Source organism: Pleurodeles waltl, chromosome 7, assembly GCF_031143425.1.
Source record: "Pleurodeles waltl isolate 20211129_DDA chromosome 7, aPleWal1.hap1.20221129, whole genome shotgun sequence".
Taxonomy (NCBI): Eukaryota; Metazoa; Chordata; class Amphibia; order Caudata; family Salamandridae; genus Pleurodeles; species Pleurodeles waltl.
In genome coordinates this window covers 1,268,453,882-1,268,474,605 of record NC_090446.1, presented here as the reverse complement: position 1 = coordinate 1,268,474,605, position 20,724 = coordinate 1,268,453,882, and the positions used below count along the sequence as shown (strand labels likewise).

At 45.1% G+C, this 20,724-nt stretch overlaps 1 protein-coding gene across 3 annotated transcripts in view; it reads left to right on the top strand.

Annotated features, from left to right (window-relative positions):
• Window positions 1-489: 489 nt before the first annotated feature.
• Window positions 490-20,724, top strand: part of LOC138246159 (zinc finger protein 25-like) — a 100,510-nt gene continuing 80,275 nt past the window's right edge. Inside the window, exons 1-2 of one of the 3 annotated variants that reach the window (XM_069200458.1) lie at window positions 490-826; window positions 10,899-11,025. In XM_069200458.1, the coding sequence (XP_069056559.1) occupies window positions 788-826; window positions 10,899-11,025 (166 nt within the window). In that variant the 5' untranslated portion in view covers window positions 490-787. The remainder of the gene's footprint in view (window positions 827-10,898; window positions 11,026-20,724) is intronic. The other 2 variants (XM_069200457.1, XM_069200456.1) reach the window with 2 other exon arrangements.

Below are 20,724 nucleotides of genomic sequence, written 5' to 3'. Positions count from 1 at the left end.
TACCAGCAGCATGTTTTCTTTTTTCTACTTTTATTCTTTTAGTTTATCTCGCGCGAGTTTGGTGGAATGTTTTATTGTGTTTGTTAAAATGCCTGAAAGTAAGAATGAGTTTATGGGTAGGTAAATGGAAGTATAAGGGCAAGAATAAATGAAAAATGTATGTATTTTGACCCGCTGTTTGCCTACGTCCACCAATAGCTGAAGATGCACTTTCATTTCAAATGTATCTTAAAAAAACGAACACTGATGGCATTGCAATGCTTGTTACACAGCATAAGAAACTATCCAAGTAAATACGTCTTCTCTTATAGTGAATAACAAGCTGTTCCGAAGTGCCCCTACGTTCCGAAAACGTAGGCTGCTGCACGCGAGCACAGACCTGTGTTTCACATAATTTATAGAAAAAAAAGTGTTTTTTCGTCGTACTCTTCTAGTGCCATGTCCTCTTTCTACTCCCATGGATTATCTCTTATGTACTAGAGCACTCTTTGACGAGATCAATAATCAATGGTGTATGTGTCTCTGCTTCCGAGCATGCGCAGAGTCGATGATTATGGACGTGTTGTGTGGATGGAAAAGAATCTTTGTTTGAGCACTAGTGATATTCGCTCCTTAGATCCTGAATACTATTTCCGAGTACACTACAGAGGCGTTGCTCCGTGTCCTGGTGCCTTCTCTCTCACCCCCAGGGTCTAGGGGCTTTTTAAGCTAGCGGTGGTCACTGCAACACTGCCTCGGCGCTCGGCCCACGGAATAGCCGGGCTCCGAGATTCATCCAGGAGGGAGAATGAAGGGCCAGAAGGTGTCTGGGGTGGAGGCAGAAACTGTAAGTACTGTACCGAGTGTGGCATGGGGTTCGCGATTGCATGTTTGAGGGTTACAGATGTCCAAGGTGATTGGCTTCATGCAGTATTGCCTCTGCCAAAGGTGGGAAATCCAGGCATTGCCATAGTTGGCTTGGGCCAAATGCCCGGTAGGGATGTCACATGAAAGCGAAAATCTTAAAACGGTTTCCCCAGTGACTTGAAGTTGATTACCATCAATGAACTGAAGTGTTACTAGTGCCCGAGGCTGGCACACTGTGGTACCAACAACCAGTAGGTTACGTGGAGTCCAGATTTATATGATCATTGTTTCCACATGTTGAATTCATTGACTAGCTTTATCTTACTATTCCTGCGTGTGATTTCGCCCAAAAAAAGTAGATGGACCTATTTGCAGAGCATGTACCTGTGAAAAATAAGTGTCTATAGGGGACTTGTTTGTATTGATATTTCGTTCTACATAGCAAGAAGTGTTGTCAAAGCTTGCCGGTCTTACTTGCTTGTAGTGCATGCGTAAACTGCGTGATCATAGGAGTGACATCTTCCACACCTAGTGGCTGAAGTGGGCTGGAGCTTTGCAGCCAGCACGTCCGAATGAGAGGTAGTGATTGTAATGGCTTGCCCGGCAGTACCGCAAGAAGAGGGCAACTGAAAAGTCATCTTGTACATGAGAACATTCAATCTTGGGAGTGAACCAACTTTTGTGGTTGGGTGTCCTGCAAGACTCAGGTTTTAATGCTGATAAGGAAACTTTAGCTTTCTGAATTAGCTAAAAAAGTAGTTGTGATGGTTTATAGTGCATATTTACATGACTAAAACATGGTAAATCTGCAGTACCGTACACTACATAAAGCGAGCATTGCCAATAGGCCTCGCCTTTGTGTTGAGATTGGCTTTCACTAATGTTGCGTAGAGACAAAACTCAACTTGACAAAAAGTGTCATGTTCTGGAGCCATCCCAATAATGATGAAATAAAGGATATTTTAAATGTGTTAACGTTATTTAAACACACACAAATATGCAATTGGTTTAAAGTGTTAAGGTTCCATAATTTACAAGTTAATAGGACCAGAGAATTTCGCAGGGTAATCACAGCAGGTAGTGAGAGAAAGTATGTACCTGAAGTGAGCCTCTGCAGAAATGCCTTGTCACGCTCTAAGGGCCTGGAAGCTCAGCTTCTCCCAATATAAGATGGGGGCAGAATAAAAAGCTGCTGTTGTAGTAAAAACGGTACTGTTTAGTTAATAAAAATCATTACAATAGGTAAAATAAATTATAGATAAACCGTGATATGGTAAAATTGTTTAAACGATTATGTGCAAGAGAAAGCATGTGCAATTAATAATAAATATATATATATATATATACACACACACACAAACAGTGCATTACCAAGTAGGTTAACTAGCATGAGCAAAGAAGACAGTAAACAACAACTAGGCAAACTGTGAGATTACAGTGTAAGTTAGCTGGCAGTTAAGGGTTGTTATGAATAATTTAGACTTTCTTTACAGTCCGGCACAGTAGTCAAAGACAGCCGCTGCCTGAAAATGTTGACAAATTTTGCACATCTTGCCAGAGGCTAGGAGGCAGAGTGGGAAAAACAGATAGCTGAAGCTTCCAAGCATTATTGCACCACAAGGGCCAGAGCTACTGGTCTAATTAATTGTCTCCTTTATTGATCTAGAGAGGGGCAACAACATAGCAGGTGTAACCATTATTCATTTTGATAAAAACACAACCAGCAAGTACTTTTGCCTCTGTGGCTGACCCAGGAAGGGTTAAAAGCTTTAATTGGCAAAGCTAGCAACCACATAAAGGATCTGTTGATAAGTTTCATCTTTCATAGCTTCTAGAAGATAAGGTTGCGGGGACCCAACAAGGTAAGAGGCATTTAACATTTGTGCCACTGACGAGTTTCCAAGAGTTGATCGGTCTCGGTCTCTCAAGATCACCTTCATTTCCCAATAAACTGACTCACCTTCTTGTACTCAAAGCTACGAACGCTAATTGATGGATAAAATGTCTCCTTAATTTGGCTTGGAAGACATTGCACAGCAGTGGTGGGCTTAGGACCCCACCACCGGAAGGCTGGATCAGGGGACTGAACAAGTGCATGGCACTTAAAAGGCATATCTATGAAGCTCAAAGATGCTTATACAAGCTCAAAAAGATTACGGCTCCCTGCCATTGATGATTCAGTTCCATCCAAATGGGACCATTGTTTTGTAAAACACGAATTAACAAGTTCTGTCAGCAAGTGGACAGGAATGAGCCAGGTCGAGCATATCAGCGCCCAAGCGCTGCTTTTTGGACGTGTTGTTATCTATTTGGCCTTTTAACCACGCCCATCACTATTGGTGCTTACCCTTCAAATATCCTTTGTTATCATTGATAAATGCTTTATGTTTGTCACTCCTTGGGTCGATTTGGTTACCACCTTGGACATCAACCCTGTTACATGGCTAATTGCTGATATGTTTGACTGCGAGCGTGCATCTTTTTCCTTTTGTGTGTCTCCTTCACACTCATGGCGTGACGCTTTGAATTGGCTCTCTTATGTGAAACCGTATTACTTTTAATTTTCAATTTATGTGGCAAGAAAGGTTCGGTTAGGAGTTTACAACACTGATAGCTCTAACTCGAGAAAATGCAAGACCTATTGCTTTACAAATGATTGTTGTATTTGGGGAAAGGATGTACCCTCTCCACATATCAAAAACTATCATAGTTTGAAACACACTGTTGTAGATTGGAGTCAGCAGTCTAGCCCACTTCTCAGGGGCACACTTAAACAAGGACACTGGTAAACCATTGGGACTGGGGGCCACATCTTTCCTCTTAAGCTTGATGCTTTTTTCAACGTTTCTGGCGCTTGTATATTCGGCTCCAATGTGCTCATGTTCACCAGATGCAAAAGGCAACTTGTCCCAAGAGCTAGCTCAGTTCACTGACTAGACTACTAAATCCCTGGTGGAAATGTCTGTGGAGTGCATTTGCTTGACTGTTGAAGCTCTCCACTGGCTAGAGGGCAGCCAGAACATCAAATTGTCAGTATATAGGTTTGTGAAGTGGTTAACCCAAGCGGCTTCTGAGACGTTATTCTCCCTTGTTTCATTGCGTCTCTTCAGATTGTTCACGTGCTCCCAGAAGCACATATAGTTGGAATCTTTCAGCAGCTGAAACAGGGTTGTCCATTCCTTTTAGTCCCTTGCCTCCTTGTGTTTCCATATATTTTTCTTGAGGATTTGTCTCCTAATCTGACTACTGCCATGAAGTTTATTGTAGGTTTTTGTTTATGTATCCGCTGAGCTCTGCGGAAGGCCCTTGTTGCGGTGATGATGGCTTTATCGTATTGAAGAGCTGGCCCCCAGCTCCTTCCGGATTTTGATGGGTTGGACCTAATTACGTCTCCCTTCAAGAGGGAACTGAGGTCCTCAGTGATCTTCTCCCACCTCTTGGGGGGGTCAGGTCCTGCAGCCTCAAGTTTGTTACCAGTGTCCGTTTGTTTAGCCAGGTTGTTGCTAATGCTGAATACTCTGGCCTCCACTTTATTCTTTTAACTAAATTTACGTTCTCTTCACGTGTTGATTTACCCACGATCCTACTCTCCACAGAGAGTTGTAACTGAAGATGGGTAGTACATTTTAGTGGGTTATGATCACTTTCCAGCCTTACTTTAATTTCAAAATGCACTAACTGCTTAGCCAGGCACTTGGAGAGAAAGACATAGTTTATGGTTGAATGTTCTTTGCAGGTCAGGGGGATTGAACGGTCCTTCTGATTTGTAAGAATCACCCATTGTGCTGATACAGGAATTTTTGACATCCTACAAACTGGTATGACGTGCCTTCCTCTCTCTCGGACAATGGTGTCCTGTGGTCATCCTGGTCCGCTGATCTTAATATCACCCAGCATTATGATTTCTTGGCCAGGATGATACAAAATGGGAGATTCCAGACTGTCCACTAGTTTTTGAATCGTCAACTTTTGAAGCATTGACATAGCAGTTAACTAGGATCAGATCCATATTTTTGCTGTTAAGTTTCAAGCCTCTGATAGAGACTGGTTGGACCTGGTTATTGTTGATGGCCAGTTTGATGGCTTCCTAAATGAGGTATGTGCTTGACAAAAGTAGATAAGCACCCAGACGGGAGCCCGAACATACTTGTTTGTAATGCAGTATTGAAAGTCTCATAGAAGGCTGGCAAAGTCAAGGGGGCAAGCACCCATGTTTTCTGGAGGCAAAAGATGTCATTTGTTTCCATGTAGACCATGGGCTTCTCTGCTTGATCTAATACTGTGGAGGCCTGCTACTCTGCACAAAATGATTTATTGTGATTTTTTTCATCTCAAGATTAAGTGAGTAGGACTTCTCTCAAGGCTAGGGCCCGTACCTCTGTCTTTTTGGTGCAGTAAATTCCACTTCCCCCCAGGTGCCATGTGTGGCTTTTTGCATGTCTGCATGCACCTCCCTGTGGTTGTGCGTGCAGACAATTGTTAGCCCGACTGAACCATCTGGGTCTGAGGCCCAGTTATTCCCTTCAGCACACTTGTTGGGGTTTCCCTGGGATATGACGATAAAAGTACATACAGGTATTGCACTGGCATAGGTATATGTAGATCTAGCCCCAATTCAGCAAAAGTCGCTCTTTCTGCCCCAACCCCATCTCTCTGGGCCGTTCTCTTCTATGTTGGCATAGTTACTTCCCCAGCTAAGTTTAAAAAAGCCAGATCAAACCTTACTCAGTCAGGGTCCTCTAAGGTTATGGGTCTTAATGCAGGAATGTGACTAAACAAATGTAGTAGATTCCCTCTATTAAAGGTGTCCATTGGGCCTTTGGATGTGTATCGAGGGATGAAGAGTATTTCGTAGCAGGTCTGCCCGTCCTTCTCATTGCGGCCTGGGTAGCAGGCTGCTGGGCTTCAAAATTAATAGTGAAAGGACCCCATGCCGGACAACCCTAAATGAGCTGGATCGTTGGTTCGGATGGGTGCTTTTACATACACTCCACTGTGGGATGCCATTAGGGACCTTGCTGCTACTAGTGGTCATTTGCAGTCCTGGATTCTTCGTGGGCAATGATGCGGTCTCGCCGCCTAACCACAGGGGCTCTACTGTATTTTTACCGTTTAGGAGGCATGGTGCCAATTCCAGCTGGGGGCCATCTGACCTCACTTCAGGAGGGTTTCAATCAAAATATGTCCCTTGGTCCGAAGATACTGAGTTCATGGGCACCCCACTGAGGAAGTTACTTCACCACCCATTGTAGCTGGGGAAGGCACTTGGACAGCTACTAATTCTGCTTTAGAAGCAGAGGGTGGATTAACGCTAGAGGGTGGAAGCTCAACTTTCTGCACCATCTGGGGCTGGAAGATCGGAAAGAGTTTGATTGGATTTGTGTCCTCCTGATCTTCTGAGGTTGAGAGGTTTATGCATTGTTGAAGTTCTTTTTAGTAAGCACTGCTTCTTAGATTGCTTTTTTAGCCTTTTGTTTGCTCTCCCTGATAGGCTTACTGTTGATAATTGAGAGGCAGTTGATGGTATGTTGCCAGAGCCCGCATTTGGAACCTCTAAATCTGATGGTTCTTTCAAGGGGGATTGGGACCCTCTCCCCCTGGGGTCATCCTGGCTATCTCTCAGTGTTGTAATTGACGAACTGCAGCTTCCCTGTTCTACTTGATGCTGAGGTTCCATGGTGAGAATTGGTCAGGGCAGGGCCGCTTGCGGTGTGGTGTATCTGTGCCTGATGAGATACAGCTATGGGCAATGTGGGTAGGAGAGCTTGCGGCTCTGTTCTCTTTACATGTGCCTTAAATATACCTACTAGTGCTCCCAATGTCTCTGGTAGAGAGCTTAGCTTGCAATGATTGGGGAGCATGGGCATGGTTGATCCTTCTCGAGCACTTGTAATTGGAGTTCCAGGTGATTTAGGTTAGACCAAAATTGTGTGAAATTGATAGCCAGTGACTGAATCCGGTCCAGTTGTAACTCCATTTTATTTGACTGCTAGAGAAGATCCCTTGCAATGGTGTTCTGTGAGGCTCTGATTACTCTCAGCTCTTGTGTGTTAGAAATGGGTGGTTTTTCAGGAGCTGGGTCGATCCTTTTTCTCCATTCCCCTCTCTATTAACAGGCTTTCGCTGATTGTTTTGTTTATCTGTGCTTCTATGTAGTTAAGAAATTGGTCCACCAGATACCCTTGTTCCTGATCTGTAAAACATGCCCTTCTTGGCATGGTGTGAAAGCATTTTGAGTTTGTTGTAGATCCACTGATGTGCCGCATTTTAGGCAGTGGACTTGTCTGCTCTGAGGACCACTTTAAGTCCCTGGTGACTTGGGTGGCTACCATCATCTGGTTTCAATTTGTGGCCTGAGGTGTCATAGTGACTGTTGGTGTTATGGGACACGTGGAAATGTTGACTGACTGCTCCTCTTTTATGCTGTTATGCCCATTAATAGAAACTAGCTTTGGCATTAGAGAGTCTCCAGCTGACTCAATTGTAGTTTAATGAGATCTTTGTATTCTAGAGAACCCAGTAGGGACCTTCACACTGATCCACTCCCTCTTGGGGCTCCTCTTGTGAAACCTCTGCAACTGTTCTCATTACTTAGTGAAGGAACCGCCTTATTGAATAATTTGCAGAAGGAGATTCTTGGGGCCCCGGGGGGAGCTTCTCCTGCTTGACTCTATCCCGCCAGTAGCCTCAGGGCTGGGAGGTGAGAGAGGACCCCCATAAAGGGATTGTGATACCGGGTTGTTCACGTGGCCTCTTCTGTTGGTCTGGTACTTCCGTTTCTTCATCCTTTCTGCTTTGGTTGGCTTCCATTTGATAGGCCCAGTTGCTTATCTGCGCTGCCTCACCTCCTGGCAATTACACTGTGGTAGAGGGGCACAAGCGCACAGATAGAGTCCTTAAATTGGATCTGTACAATGCGCTGTTTGTTTGGACCCAGTTACTTGACTGCACCGCCTCACCTCCTGGGTGAAACTCTACAGCGGAGGGGCACGAACATGCAGCGGGACTCCTTATGCCGGGTCTGTTTGTTAAAACATTAAATAATCAAGCGGTTAATACTGGTTGCGTTTATGATGTCCGAGGAAAGTGATGCCGAGGTGGGGGGCTATATTGGGAGGGAGGGTTTTACCCAGGCCACAAGCTGTACCTGCACTAGACAGGCCTCTTCTGTGGTCATGTTTGTGGAGACCTAGCCCATGGTTCCCTGCTAACCACCTTCCACAGGAGGTATTCACAGGGGAGAGAATTCCAGTCAGATGCTAGGAATGTGAGGCACTATCCCACGCCACAATTGTTAGATGTTCTGTGTACCGTGTGCTGCACACGGGAGCATAGGAAGCCAAATGTTCTGTGTGCCTTCTGCCTTGTGCTGCTGCAGCTCCAAGGTGTAGGCAATATGCAGATTAGCTGATAGGGTCCTCACTTGCCTGGTCTGTCCTACCACTCGTTGCCACTCGTTAAAATGCCCTGCTATGATCGAAGGTTCCAACTTGCGCCTTGCTGTTGTCCCAGGACCACAAACCTGGAATTTTGCAGGCCACTTGATGCCCAATGCTCTAGCTTGGCACCCGCCCGATACGTCTGGGCTACTCACCTTTTGCCAAAAAGCAAAAGCCAGGTTCAGATAAAAGAAGGGACATCTAGGACCAAGGAGGCAAGAGCTCTTGAATTTACAGCACCTCTTGCAGCAAACAGAGGCATTTTTCAGTGAAAGAGAAGACAATAAAGTACAAGATGGGCTGAACTCAAAAAGGTAAACAAGTTAAGAGGCCAGGATCATCATTATTGACAAACAAGCAAGATTCATATCCTTTTACTTCCCAGAATTGACCCACACATGCACAATGCTCCGTAATGGTTACAGGAGACAAGAGCGATGATCTTGTAAGACCTTTATGGACCTTCTTGGGAAAGATACATAACACAACACAGCAGCTATTTAAGAGTGAGGCTCACACTCAATTACACACACACATTTGCAACAGAAAGCATGTTCAACCTTTTATGGCACTGAATTGAATCCCTAGCAGTAACGTTTTCAAATCTCAGAAAATAATTCACAGACCCGACACCGTCCCTTAGCCCTACTTAACTCATCACCTCGGTGGTGCTTTTTAACACCTTTTTTATAATTTAGTTTTAAACTGTTTTGATATGTTTTTAGCATCCCTTTGGGTTGGGGCAAAATTCGGAGTAAAAATCGGAATGCTCTTAGTTTGCGGAGGTTTTGGGTGTTTGTTTCGGAAGAAAATAGTGAGAATCTTGCAATTCCTGCAAGAAGTCCGATCAGTGTATAACCAGTTACAGGTGGTATGATTAGATAATGTATGGCTTGCACCATCGGTGATTTCCCCCTCAGTTTATCTACTACTGACCACCCCCAAACCCTTTGTGATTGCCTTTTTCTCACTCTCTGAAAGAGAGCCTTGGATATCTCTGAAAGATACATAGTGGCAAACAATCACTGTCTCGTTTCTGAGGAGCATGAAGTAATCCTTATGGGTCTTTGTTTTAGGGTTCTCTGGTTGTCGAGCTTTAAATGTTCCTAAGTAAGATGTCGGAGGTCATGCAACCGTGAGGTTGTGCAAATCTCTTTGTGACACATACACAAGTTTATTTCAAGAACTACCAGCCTAGTTTCTTCAGCAACATAGACTGAAAGGAATACAGAGTATGAACTCCTTTTCTAAAACTGCCTTTTTTCAGCTTCTTGCTTCTCTTTTTAGATCTGGCCTAAAGACCACTTTAGCTGCTTTGTCAGCCCCATGTTTTCCAAAAAATTATCATGGAAAAAATGCACATATATAGGGGCCTTCATTCGACACACTGCCACCATCGGTTTGCTCATATGTCTCTCAAATTATGTTCTCTCCCACCCACAGCACAAATTATATATCAGTGGACCAGGCCAGTCCAGCCATTGAATGTTTTCACTTCGAGAGAATGCATTTGTCTCTTGCACATATATGTATACACCCCAAAACATAGTTCCCCAATAATAGAGCTTTTTCAGACAGTTATAACTCCCAGTGACAGTAAGTCCTTATGTATTAGTGTGTCCTCAACTATTTCCATAACACTCAAGATATATATTGTAAACCGCAATGTTAACTCCTCATAATAAACCTGCTTTGGTATATTCATTTATGGTATAGAAAATGAGCACAAGCCACTAAAGTAGCTAGAGTGTATCTGCATATTTGCAGATTGATATTTCATGCACTTTTATCTGACTTGAGTGAGACCTCTCGTAGCGACTTGTGGAACTGCAGCTTCACAAAATAATTTAACTGCACTTCCGTCTGACTCTAGAACGGTTTCTAGAACGCTTCCGTCGGTCTCTAGTAATGACTTAAGCTGCATCTATGTGAAAGAAGTTTAAAGATGTTGCATCTGACTCGAGAGAGACCTCAAATAATAGCCTGAGGAATTGCAGTCCTGTGAAACAATTTTGCTAATTTTACATCTGACTCGAGAGGGACTTCTAGTAAGGCCTGTTCATCAAATATCTGTATATTGGTTTCCATTTTTGATCATCCCACCACAATGTATAGCAAAAGGCAGTGGGGACTGTACTGACACGCAGTACAGTTGATGCCACTGGATTTGCCAATGCTTGTGGTTAACTGCCGCTGTTTGGAAGTTCTGTGGCTGCAGTTGGTTGGAATAGATCCTGGTTAGAAGTGGTTTCTGATAAGGAGTGAGCACTTGTTTGTGATAATGAAATATAGATCAGTCCTTCTTGATTAAACAAAGGAAGAGATCCTGTATGGTGGGAACCTCACCTTAGGGAATGAGGTATCCAGATTTGAGGTGGTAAATCAGAAGGTTGCTTGGTCCCATTTGAGTTGCATTGCATGTTTAAACGTCAAAATTAAATCTGGGATTGTCCCGTGTAAGGTGTTGTTAGGAAGATGGGCCTATCGCTTGCACGGTAAAAAAGATACTGTAGAAACCGCTTTTAGGTATGTAACATGATAGCAGTTCAAACAATAAGGCTTTTGACTGAACTTGCTGCAGGTATTATGTTAAGATATGTTTGACTTTTCCAGACCACAGTGACGTTCCGAGATGTTGCTGCATATTTTTCAGAAGACGAGTGGAAACTTCTACGTGAATGGCAGAAGGAACTCTACAGGAATGTAATGAAGGAAATCCACCAAGCTCTGACGTCCCTAGGTATGTATTTAATTTCATTGTCTTGAGCTCAGTATTTTGCATCTTAATCTAAGCACTGCATGTTCATTAAGGAGCCAACGTTGATTTAGATTTCTGATTGTAAAAAGGCAAGTAATTCACTGAACTCAGTTTTATTGGTGTTAAAATGTATTGTACTGCTTATTCATCAGTTAAAAAAACCGATTTGCAAAAGAAAATATAGATTCAGAGAAGCCATCTTGTGCTGACTTGTGTCAGTTGTTTAGTGGCAGTACAGAGTGAGAACGTAGAAAAGCACTGAGTACATGCCTTATTGTTCTTGCCCTGCTTTTAAAGAGCACATTCCACCGCATTACCTGTAGGTACAAACATGGAAAACTGATTAGAACTTTTATGAGCAGCATTCTAAAGCGCACACCCCAGGGCTATTGGAGCGCTTTATAATTGGAATATTATGCTTGCTTAGATTTATATTTGGCATATGTCACACAGAAGGACATGCCTTTACCGCTGGTTGTTTCACGGAGCTGGTGCGGCACCTGTATCCAGAACCCACTACACATGGTGGAAGGCAGGGGATGTTATGCACGACTGACGTTAAGGGCAATAGTTTGTCTTGCAGCAAACCTGTACTGTGCACGTTTCTCTCCTGCAGGTTGGCCTCCAAGGCATCACCTATCCAAAGTACACTTTGGAACTCAAGGAATGAGAGTGGGTTAAGTTTGAAATCGACAGTCTCAAATCACTGCTATTTCCACACCATCTGCCGAACAGCAAAGCAACCTTTAAATGAGAGACTCATTTTAATTTCTTTGGGAAAGTTTCTTTATGCTCGACATTTCATTGTCTGTGAAGAGCTGTCTGACTTATGATTTTCACATTTGTGGAATAGTTTTCTGTTTATTGGTAAGTTTTACTTGGAGGTTTTCCACTGCAGAAGAAATGGACAAACCACAGTGTATTGTAGGTTTCTGAGGTTCACGCGGAGCCAAATGAATGTTCTCAATCTTGATGTGACACAAGGACAAAAGTTTCTTCTGAATTAAAAGTCTGACTATAGCGTTTTAAATACACACTTTCGTTTCTTGATAGGTTAAGGCAGCAGGAGGTTGCATGCCTAACCCAATAGTGTATGGCAGTTACCACAACTACAAATCTGTCTTCCAGGGAATAATCTGTCCAAAGGAATGATGAGTGCTTCTCCCAACTACAAAATTTGTATTAGTAGTGTCCCAGTTGATTGGCTGTAGCTTTTTGGTTTGGAACTTTGAGGCGTTGCTTTAGGGAGAATGGTATGGCGGTGTTGGCTGGGGTTTTCGTTTGAGCTCACAAACAGTGTTTCCATTTTGGACTTTTAAAGTTTTAAAGATTGCTTGGCCTTTTACATTTTACCAAAAGGCAAACTGGTTTCCAGGCCTTGTTCTGGCTTGTGTATGTTAGTACACAATCGGTATTGAGAAATTTGAAAACATTTCAAGTTGTGAAATGTCTCATCCACATTTGAGTGGTTGAGGAGTGTATGGTTGCCATCTCTGAGGAGAAAAGGGCACAGGTAGGTGCTAAAAAAAAGGAGAATAAGGTTCAGTTGGGCACTATTTATACCATTTAGCCACAAAAAAGGCAATCAAATAAAGAGTAGAGAATATGGCGCTCTGGTTACATTACAGAAATGCAGTCAGCATGTAGTAGTTGCAAATGCTGAAATCAGTTGAAAATAATTGTTATGAATCATTTGTAATTAACTGAAAGCAAAGTTGTTTTATGTGTAGTGGCACAGACGAGCTGAAAGACGATGGAAGGGAAATGCCCCCAGAATCCAACTGAGCCTGCTCAAGCATTTCATTACTATTTTGCTGTCTTGTTTGCTTCTAGCCGCAGGGGCATGACCAGTTGTGGAATTGTGCCAATGGCATTTTGTGGATATCATTTAATGGAAATCAGGCTTCAAAGTTCATGAAAAAAAATTATCTTCCTATTGTACGAAGCCAGTTGTATTAAGTGTGGATCAGAGCCTCTGGTTTCTCTGTTCTTCTGTTTTTTTTTTCCTTTCGAAGGCATTGTAGTATTTTTTTTTTTTTTTTTTTTTAATAATAAGAATACAGGAGCAGTGACAATCCCATTAATTACAGAACAAGTTCAGTTTATCACTGAGCTTATATTGTTAACCACCCATCCCATTTTTGGATCAGCCACTACCAAAAATGTACGAGCATGGGGCAGGCCACTGGGGCGCAAAGTAGAGATGGCCGGTGCTAAGCTTAACCCAGTATGGTAGGGGCTCGCCTGACAGCAATGCCGAACGATGGGGTCTGCTAGGAAAGTGCCCTTGTTGGCATGGTTACCACCCACCTTTTGCCTGATATTGATGCCAACTTGACTAAGAGTGTGCTGGGATCCTTTTAACCAGGCCAGAGCACCAGTGTTCTTTCCCAAAAGCTGTACCATTGTTCCCACAACTGGCACACCTCTGGCACACTTAAGTCCCTTGTAAATGGCACCCATGGTACCAGGGGTCCTGTGGCCATGGAAGGTCCCCAGGGCCTGCAGCATGTATTATGCCACCCTGGGGACCCCTCACCAAGCACATGCACACTGCCATTGCAGCTTGTGTGTGCTGGTGGGGAAAAAAGAGAATGGCACCCCTCCCAGGGTGACTTGCCCACAAACCACTTTAGATAAATCACCCCTCTAGCATGACTTACAGCCCTAAGGCATGGTGCATTATACCACAGGTGACGAGGGCATAGCTGCATAAGAAATATATCCCTAGGTGGTCTAAGTCCATTCTTAGGCATTGTAAGTGCAATGTTGCTATATTGAGTATATGGCCTGGGAGTTTGTCATTACGAACTCCACAGCTCCATAATGGCTTCACTGAATACTGGGAAGTTTGGTATCAACATTCTCAGCACAATAAACCCACACCGAGGCCAGTGTTGGATTTATTAAAAAATGCACCCATAGGGCATCTTAGAGATGCCCCCTGTATGTTATCCAAACTGCGAGTGCAGGACTGACCAGTCTGTGCCAGCCTGCCTCTTCCAGATGAGTTTCTGACCACATGGGGTGTGAACCTTTCTTCACGCTGTGGCCAGAAACAAAGCCTGCACTGGGTGGAGGTGCTTCACACCTCCCCCTGCAGGAACTGTAACACCTGGTGGTGAGCCTCAAAGGCTCAGGCCTCTTGTTACAGTTCCCCAGGGCACACCAGCTAGTGGAGAATGCCCGTCCTCGAACAAAGCCCTACTTTTGGCGGCAAGTTCGGCAGGTAACTTAGGAAAAACAAGGAGGAGTGACCACCTGAGCTGGGACCACCCCTAAGGTGTCCAGAGCTGAGGCGACCCCCTCCTTGTAAAATACATCTTAGTTTGGAGGACAGGGACGAATAGGATTAGGTCTCTATCCCCCTCCCCAAAGGTAGTGGACACAAGAAGGGTGTAGCCATTGGCTACTGCCTCTGACCCCTGTAACACCCATGAATACAGGATTTAAGGGCTCCCCTGAACCTAGCTTATCAGATTCCTGGCAATCTCACACAAAGAACGAAGGACTGCTAAGCTGATCCCCAGCAGGAGAGACTGAAAACGCAAACTGACTTGGCCCAGTTTTTAAAGCCCTGCAAAAAGAAGGTAATGCATCCTGCAGAACCAGCATCCTCTGAAAAGCCTCCAGAGGACTGCCTGCACCCCAGAGGATCAAGAACACCAGTGGACAGCGGCCCTGCCCAAGAAGAAAACTCCATCCAAGGACTCCAGAGCCTACCCGGATCTGCAAGTCCTGTCCACTCTGCACCCAGTGCCCATGACCCGTCTCCAAGTGGCCCAACTGAGTAGAGCTGGTCCCCAGCATGTGCCCACCCTGGGTTGACCGCTCCAGTCCACCACAAGGACTCCTGAATCTGGAGGACCCCCCGGACCGCGACAGAGCCAGACGAAGATTTACGATGCCAAAAGGTACCCCTGCACCCGCAGCCCCCTGCCCTTAGGGAATCTGACCCCTGGTGCAGCAACATCCAGTAGCCGGCCCCCCTCCGTGTCCAGCCGTTGGTTTCCCAGAACCGACCCCCTGGTCTTCACCTACAGCATCTTTGTGGACCCCGGGGTCACCCCTATAAGAAAGAATTGGCAGCCCGATGTTTTGTGTGCACCCTACACTCAGCAGCTGACTTGTGCCGCTGAGTGTGTGTGGTACTGACCTGTGGCCCGCCCCCCCGGTGCTCCTCTAATCCCACCAGGTCTGCCCCAAAGGTGGTATTAATACATATGTTGGATACGTAACTGCAACATTAATCCTGGGGTTCTAGAAATACAATACCAAACATATTTTTGCTAAACAAAAACCATTGGCCTGGAGATAGTCATTGAGTGTGTGCTTCACTTCATTGCCTGTGTGTGTACAACAAATGCTTTGCACTGCCCTCTGATAACTACTTGACCACACTAACGCAAAAGAGGGCATTAGTATTATCTACCTTAGCCTATGTTAAGCCTTTGGGGAACCCCTAGACTTTGTGCACCTTAATTTAATCTTGATCTAGTATATACAGAGCCAGCTTCCTAGATGTCTCTATGGTGCTGGGAGCCCCTGGGCGACCCAGCGCCCCAACCTGTCGAAAGGAGACTGGCACCCCGGGGCCTGGTGTGGAACCCTAATCATTGTGCCCCGTCCAAGTGACAACCAGTGATATGCAGGGGCTCTACTCTTCAAGCCTCACTGGCTAGACTTAGTGGCCAGCCCCTCACCAGCACCAGGAAGGCCTGACCTCCAACGGCCCTCTCCAGCATGAGGAAACCAATAGCGGGTGCCAGTGTAGTACCAGGACCTCATTCTAGCAAAATCAGAAGAGAGCAAAAGCCACATTCTTTGTACTGGGCTGGCTGGTTTTGGTAACTGGCCCCAAGCCAGCATCGGAAAGGCCTAGTGGGAATCACCCTTCCACAGTTCATGGAAATTACAGAGTGGCCAGAGCGGCGGAGAGCAAGGGCAGGGCAGTGCCGACCGAATGGGGCCAGCTGGGCTTTGTGCCTGACCCAGCCTCAACTTTAGGAGGGTGCAACTGGGTGCAAATTCTCCCAGTCCGAGATTAACAACAGACCAGGGCGTACCGACAACTGGCCCGTAGCACCACATCAGCCTGTGCACGATAAGGGCTGCATTAGGCTGGAGCTACAAGACTATGGTGGAGATAGCAATCCTCAAGTGGTGACAACCTGGCTGAGAACAGAAATATCCCAGGCCAGGCAGACTGATACTTGATATTCATACATAGCTTTTTTGGGGAGGTGGGGGGCTCCGACTGGGTTTCTAAATAGATTGAAAGCCAAGAGATTTGGCGCCACCATCCACTGCACAGGGAGACACACTGAGTGACCAGACAACCATGGCTACCACCAAACACAGGCGACACGTTGATTAAAACCTCTTCCCGATGCCCAGTAAGAAGAAATGAGACGTAGGACCCAAACAAAATAAACATGGAGACCTTGATGCAGACCCTACACTAGCCCCTACCTCTGCTGAGGACGAACCCATCACTAAAGGGTTCATGCTCCAATTCTTCACGGGCCTTAAAACCGAAACCGGTGCGGTCAGGGCAGACCTTAAACAAAACCTGTCAAACTTAGGTATGACCTGGACACCTCAATTAGAGGGTCAACTTGGTGTAAACAATCCAAGATGAACGCTCCCTGGACTTGGAGCAGTATCAATCCCGATTGGTGTGTTAAAGAACAACTAGTAATATTGCAAAAAAAGCAGGAAGACCTAGCAAATCGGTGTTGGAGGTTGTCAGAACCCATTTCAGAGGGCAACAGGGCATTCTGGGCTTACTAGGTCCAGCCATGGTGGTAGAGCCCTTTTACTCCTGAGTTCTTGGGGCCTGGCCTATTTTTGGATCCAGCACAAATGGGCCAAGTACCCCTTCTGCACTTAACTGTCAGTAATAACTGTGGTCAAGCAATTTAGGCTCCATGGGGTGGGGGAGTGTGGGTGCAGGTCATTGAACATGACTCATAAGTCGAAGTGCAAACAGGATGAACAATAAATAAAGGTCCAGCCAAATACTTGCTTTTATAAGAAAAGTAGAATTTTATTTCTAACTCTACACATGCAAAAAGGGTGGCATTCAAATGCAAAACACAATCGCCTTTGAGGTTGGGCTTCTAGTCGTTGACAGGCAAAATCCTGTCCTACCCTCCTTTGTGTAGCTTATCCTGGGTTACTCACCATTCACTGGTGGTTGCATCCAGGGATTGCACACTGCTGTACTCTAGATTTCCATTTGCCTCAAAATTTTTGTCATGCGTCTATGGTGCCACAGCACCTTTAGCAGCGATATCCCCAGGGGCCCACAGGCCTTAGTTTGTCCTACCTGCTCCTGCAGCACGGAAGAGTTCTACGTTACAGCGGGTGCCATCAGTGCAAGTGCTCGTGAGATCAGATTGATTCTGCTTGGAGAAGTTGGTCTGCTTGCGATCTTCACCAAAATTGCAGCAGTGTGACTTCAGCCACTGATGGGAGAACTCGCCCATTCCTACCAGTTCAGTTTCATACCTGCCTGACAAACAGGGGACAACACTAAAAAAGCTCTACACCTCCTAGATATTGGGGCCAGAGGTGTCAAGCAAACACCTCTAGTTACCCTGGAACCAGAAATCGCGTGGACTGAGAGTTTATGGCAAACACATTGAAACTATTAGGACTGAGAGAGACCTTTACAAGATGGTTACTGGCAGGATACTGGGAACCAAAGAGCAAGATACACCTCAGTGGGCTCCACTCCGACTGGGTCATGATCACTTGCAGCATGAGATAGGGATGTCCCCTGTCTCCCCCTTGGGCTCACGCTGGAACCATTGGCCCAAAGTATATGGGCAAAACCCAACTCCGCCAGCTCTAAACTTGGCTCCAAGGATATCAAACTGACAATGTTTGCAGGAGATATATTTCTCTGCATTACATACCCACAGAGCTGCCTCCCAGCTGTTCTGGAGGAGCTGACAGCATATCAGAATATCTCTGGGTTCAAAATCAAAGTCTCCAAATCCATGATTTTAAACATTTCAGCCCCAACAGCTGAACAGCTACAAAAATTGTCTCTTCACTGGTGGGTGACTGACCACCTTAACTACGTGGGACTTGCTTTGGCCCCTACTTATTCCAAGACATAAAGCACAAACCTCCAACGGCTTAGAAAAGGGGTAAAGGTGAAATTATTACCTGGAAATATAAGATGCTCTCCTTGCTCTGCCGAAAAGTGATATACAAAATGTCCATCCTACCCAAGATTCTTTATGTATTCCAGAACCTGTTACTTCACATACCTAGGGCCTACATTAAAGACCTACTATCGATGTGCAGTACATTCATCTTGGCTGCGAAGAGAGAGCTCCTGGCCAGAAATCAACTCTCTATGTCCACATTAGGGGGGGATTGGGAATTTCATATGTAGCTCATTGTTATGTGGCGGCATATCTATTGTATATGATGTGCTAGACACAGTGGGAGACACAGAAGGGATGATGTATGGTTGACCACACAGTGGCATTGGGCCCCTCTTGGTGGTTTTCTGGCCCCTTATGGTGAAATCCAAAGTTCAAACGGGGACTTGTAAGACCCTCAAGGATATGTTCGACCAAGGCACTATTAAAACATTTGTAGTGTAATGTAACATGGATTTGTAGAGTGTGAAGCTTGTCACCCATGAGGGTATCCAGGTGGGGTGTAGGTATAGGATCAGTTGAAGAGCCAGGTTTTCAGTTTTTTGTGGAAATCCATAAGTGACACAACTGTCCTGATGAGCTGGGGTAGGTAGTTCCAGGATTTGGCTGCCAGTTAAGAGAAAACCCTACCTCCTGTCTTGCTTCTGTTGGCGAGTGCAAGTGATGCAGAGCGGAGGTTCCTGGTTGGTTATTTGGTCGAAGTGAAGACAGTGATTGAGGAATGTGGGACCCTAGTCGTGAAGTGCCTTTTAGACGTGGGTGGGCATCGTGAACGGGCAGTGTTTCTGAATGGGGAGGCAGTGTAGTTTTCAGAGGTGAGCTGTGATGTGCGTGCAGCGAAGAAGGTTGAGGATAAGTTTGGCAGTGGTGTTTTGGATGGTTTGGAGTTTGTGTGGCAGGTGTAAGGAGATGTGGTAGTAGAGGTAGTTGCTATTATCTAGTCTGCTTGTGATGAGCGCATAGGTGACAGCCTTCCTGGTAACATTTGACGGCTTTTCTGAGCATGCAAAGTATGGGAAAACAGGTAGAGGTGACAGTGTTGATTTGATGTCTCATGGTGAGGTTGGTGTCCAGAATGATTCCCAGGTTTCTGACGTGGTCACAGGGTGAGGGGGTGGGTCCTAGTTCTGTGGGTTACCAGGTGGAGTCCCAAGGTGACTTATCATTGCCAAATATCATCACTTCCATCTTGTCAGCGTTGAATTTAAGGTGGTTGTCTCTCATCCAGTTGGCCCTGGTGTTCATGCACATTTTGAAATTACTTTTGGTGGCTTCTGAGAGGGATAGAATGAGTTTGGTGTCATCGATGTAAAAGATGATGTAGAGTCTGTGTGTCCTAATGATGCCTGCTAGAGGAGTCATGTATACGTTAACAAGAGTAGGGCTAAGTGAAGAACCTTGCAGGACTCTGCAGATGAGGTTCCTGGGTTTTGAGGTGAATGGAGGGAGCTTGACCCTATGTGTTCTTCTGGTCAGGAAGGAGGCATTTCACTATAGATGGTCCTTGGATTCCAGTTTCATGAAGTCTGGAGATCAGTGTCGTGTGGGAGATCGAACTACAGATGAATTTGCACTCCTGGAGTTGAATCACTTCCATTATATACAACTATGACTCTGGCTACTTACCCCAGAAACTAAACCAGGTGCCACTAAACCCCGCACTCATTTAAAAAAAAAAAAAAAAAAAAACCTTTTGTATTGCCCAGGGGTTAGCCATACCATAGCCCCACATGTTAAAGATATTATACACTAGAAGTGGAGATAATATCCCTTTCCAGTGCACATGGGAACAGGAACTGGTCATAACATTGGATCAGGAGCAATGGTGGCTAATAATTGAGTGAGCAAATAATGTTGCCTCCCTTATAGGGGGCAGGGAATCCCTCCTAAAACTTCTCTATAGATGTACTAAACCCCGTTGTGCTTGGCGAAGATGGAATGTCTTGCTGGAAGAGCTGTGGGGAAGAAGGTTCACTCACCCATGTGCTATGATCATGGCTTGCACTGACTAATTTTTGGACGATGGTCCTGATGCACATGGAGGCTATCACTTGTTCAATCATAGCCAAATACCCTAAAGTGAAATTGTTGGGATTCCCTGCCACAGAAATATACCCACCCAGAGAGCGCCTGATCTCCCATCTGTTACTATCGGCCAAGCAGTCAATCCAGGGAATTTGGGGGCAACGTCTCCCACCTACAGAGATGTAGAAACTGTGGTGGACCCTGGGCGTGGAGAAACTAGCTTCCATGTACAGGGGAGAGAACATGAGTTCTCCATTCATTGGGGCCCTGTGCTTGCCTTCCTAAACACGGACTACAAATAACTCTCTTTCCCAAAGAGGTTACAAGTGTTAAATATTTTATATGACTCCAAATTGGATACTTAGTATTCTGATCTGTTAGACACTAGCCACAGAATTGAAAGCCTAAACTGTTAATACTTGACAAGGGAAAGTTTTAATAGCTTTTAGCACAAATCATAAATAAATCAAAAAAT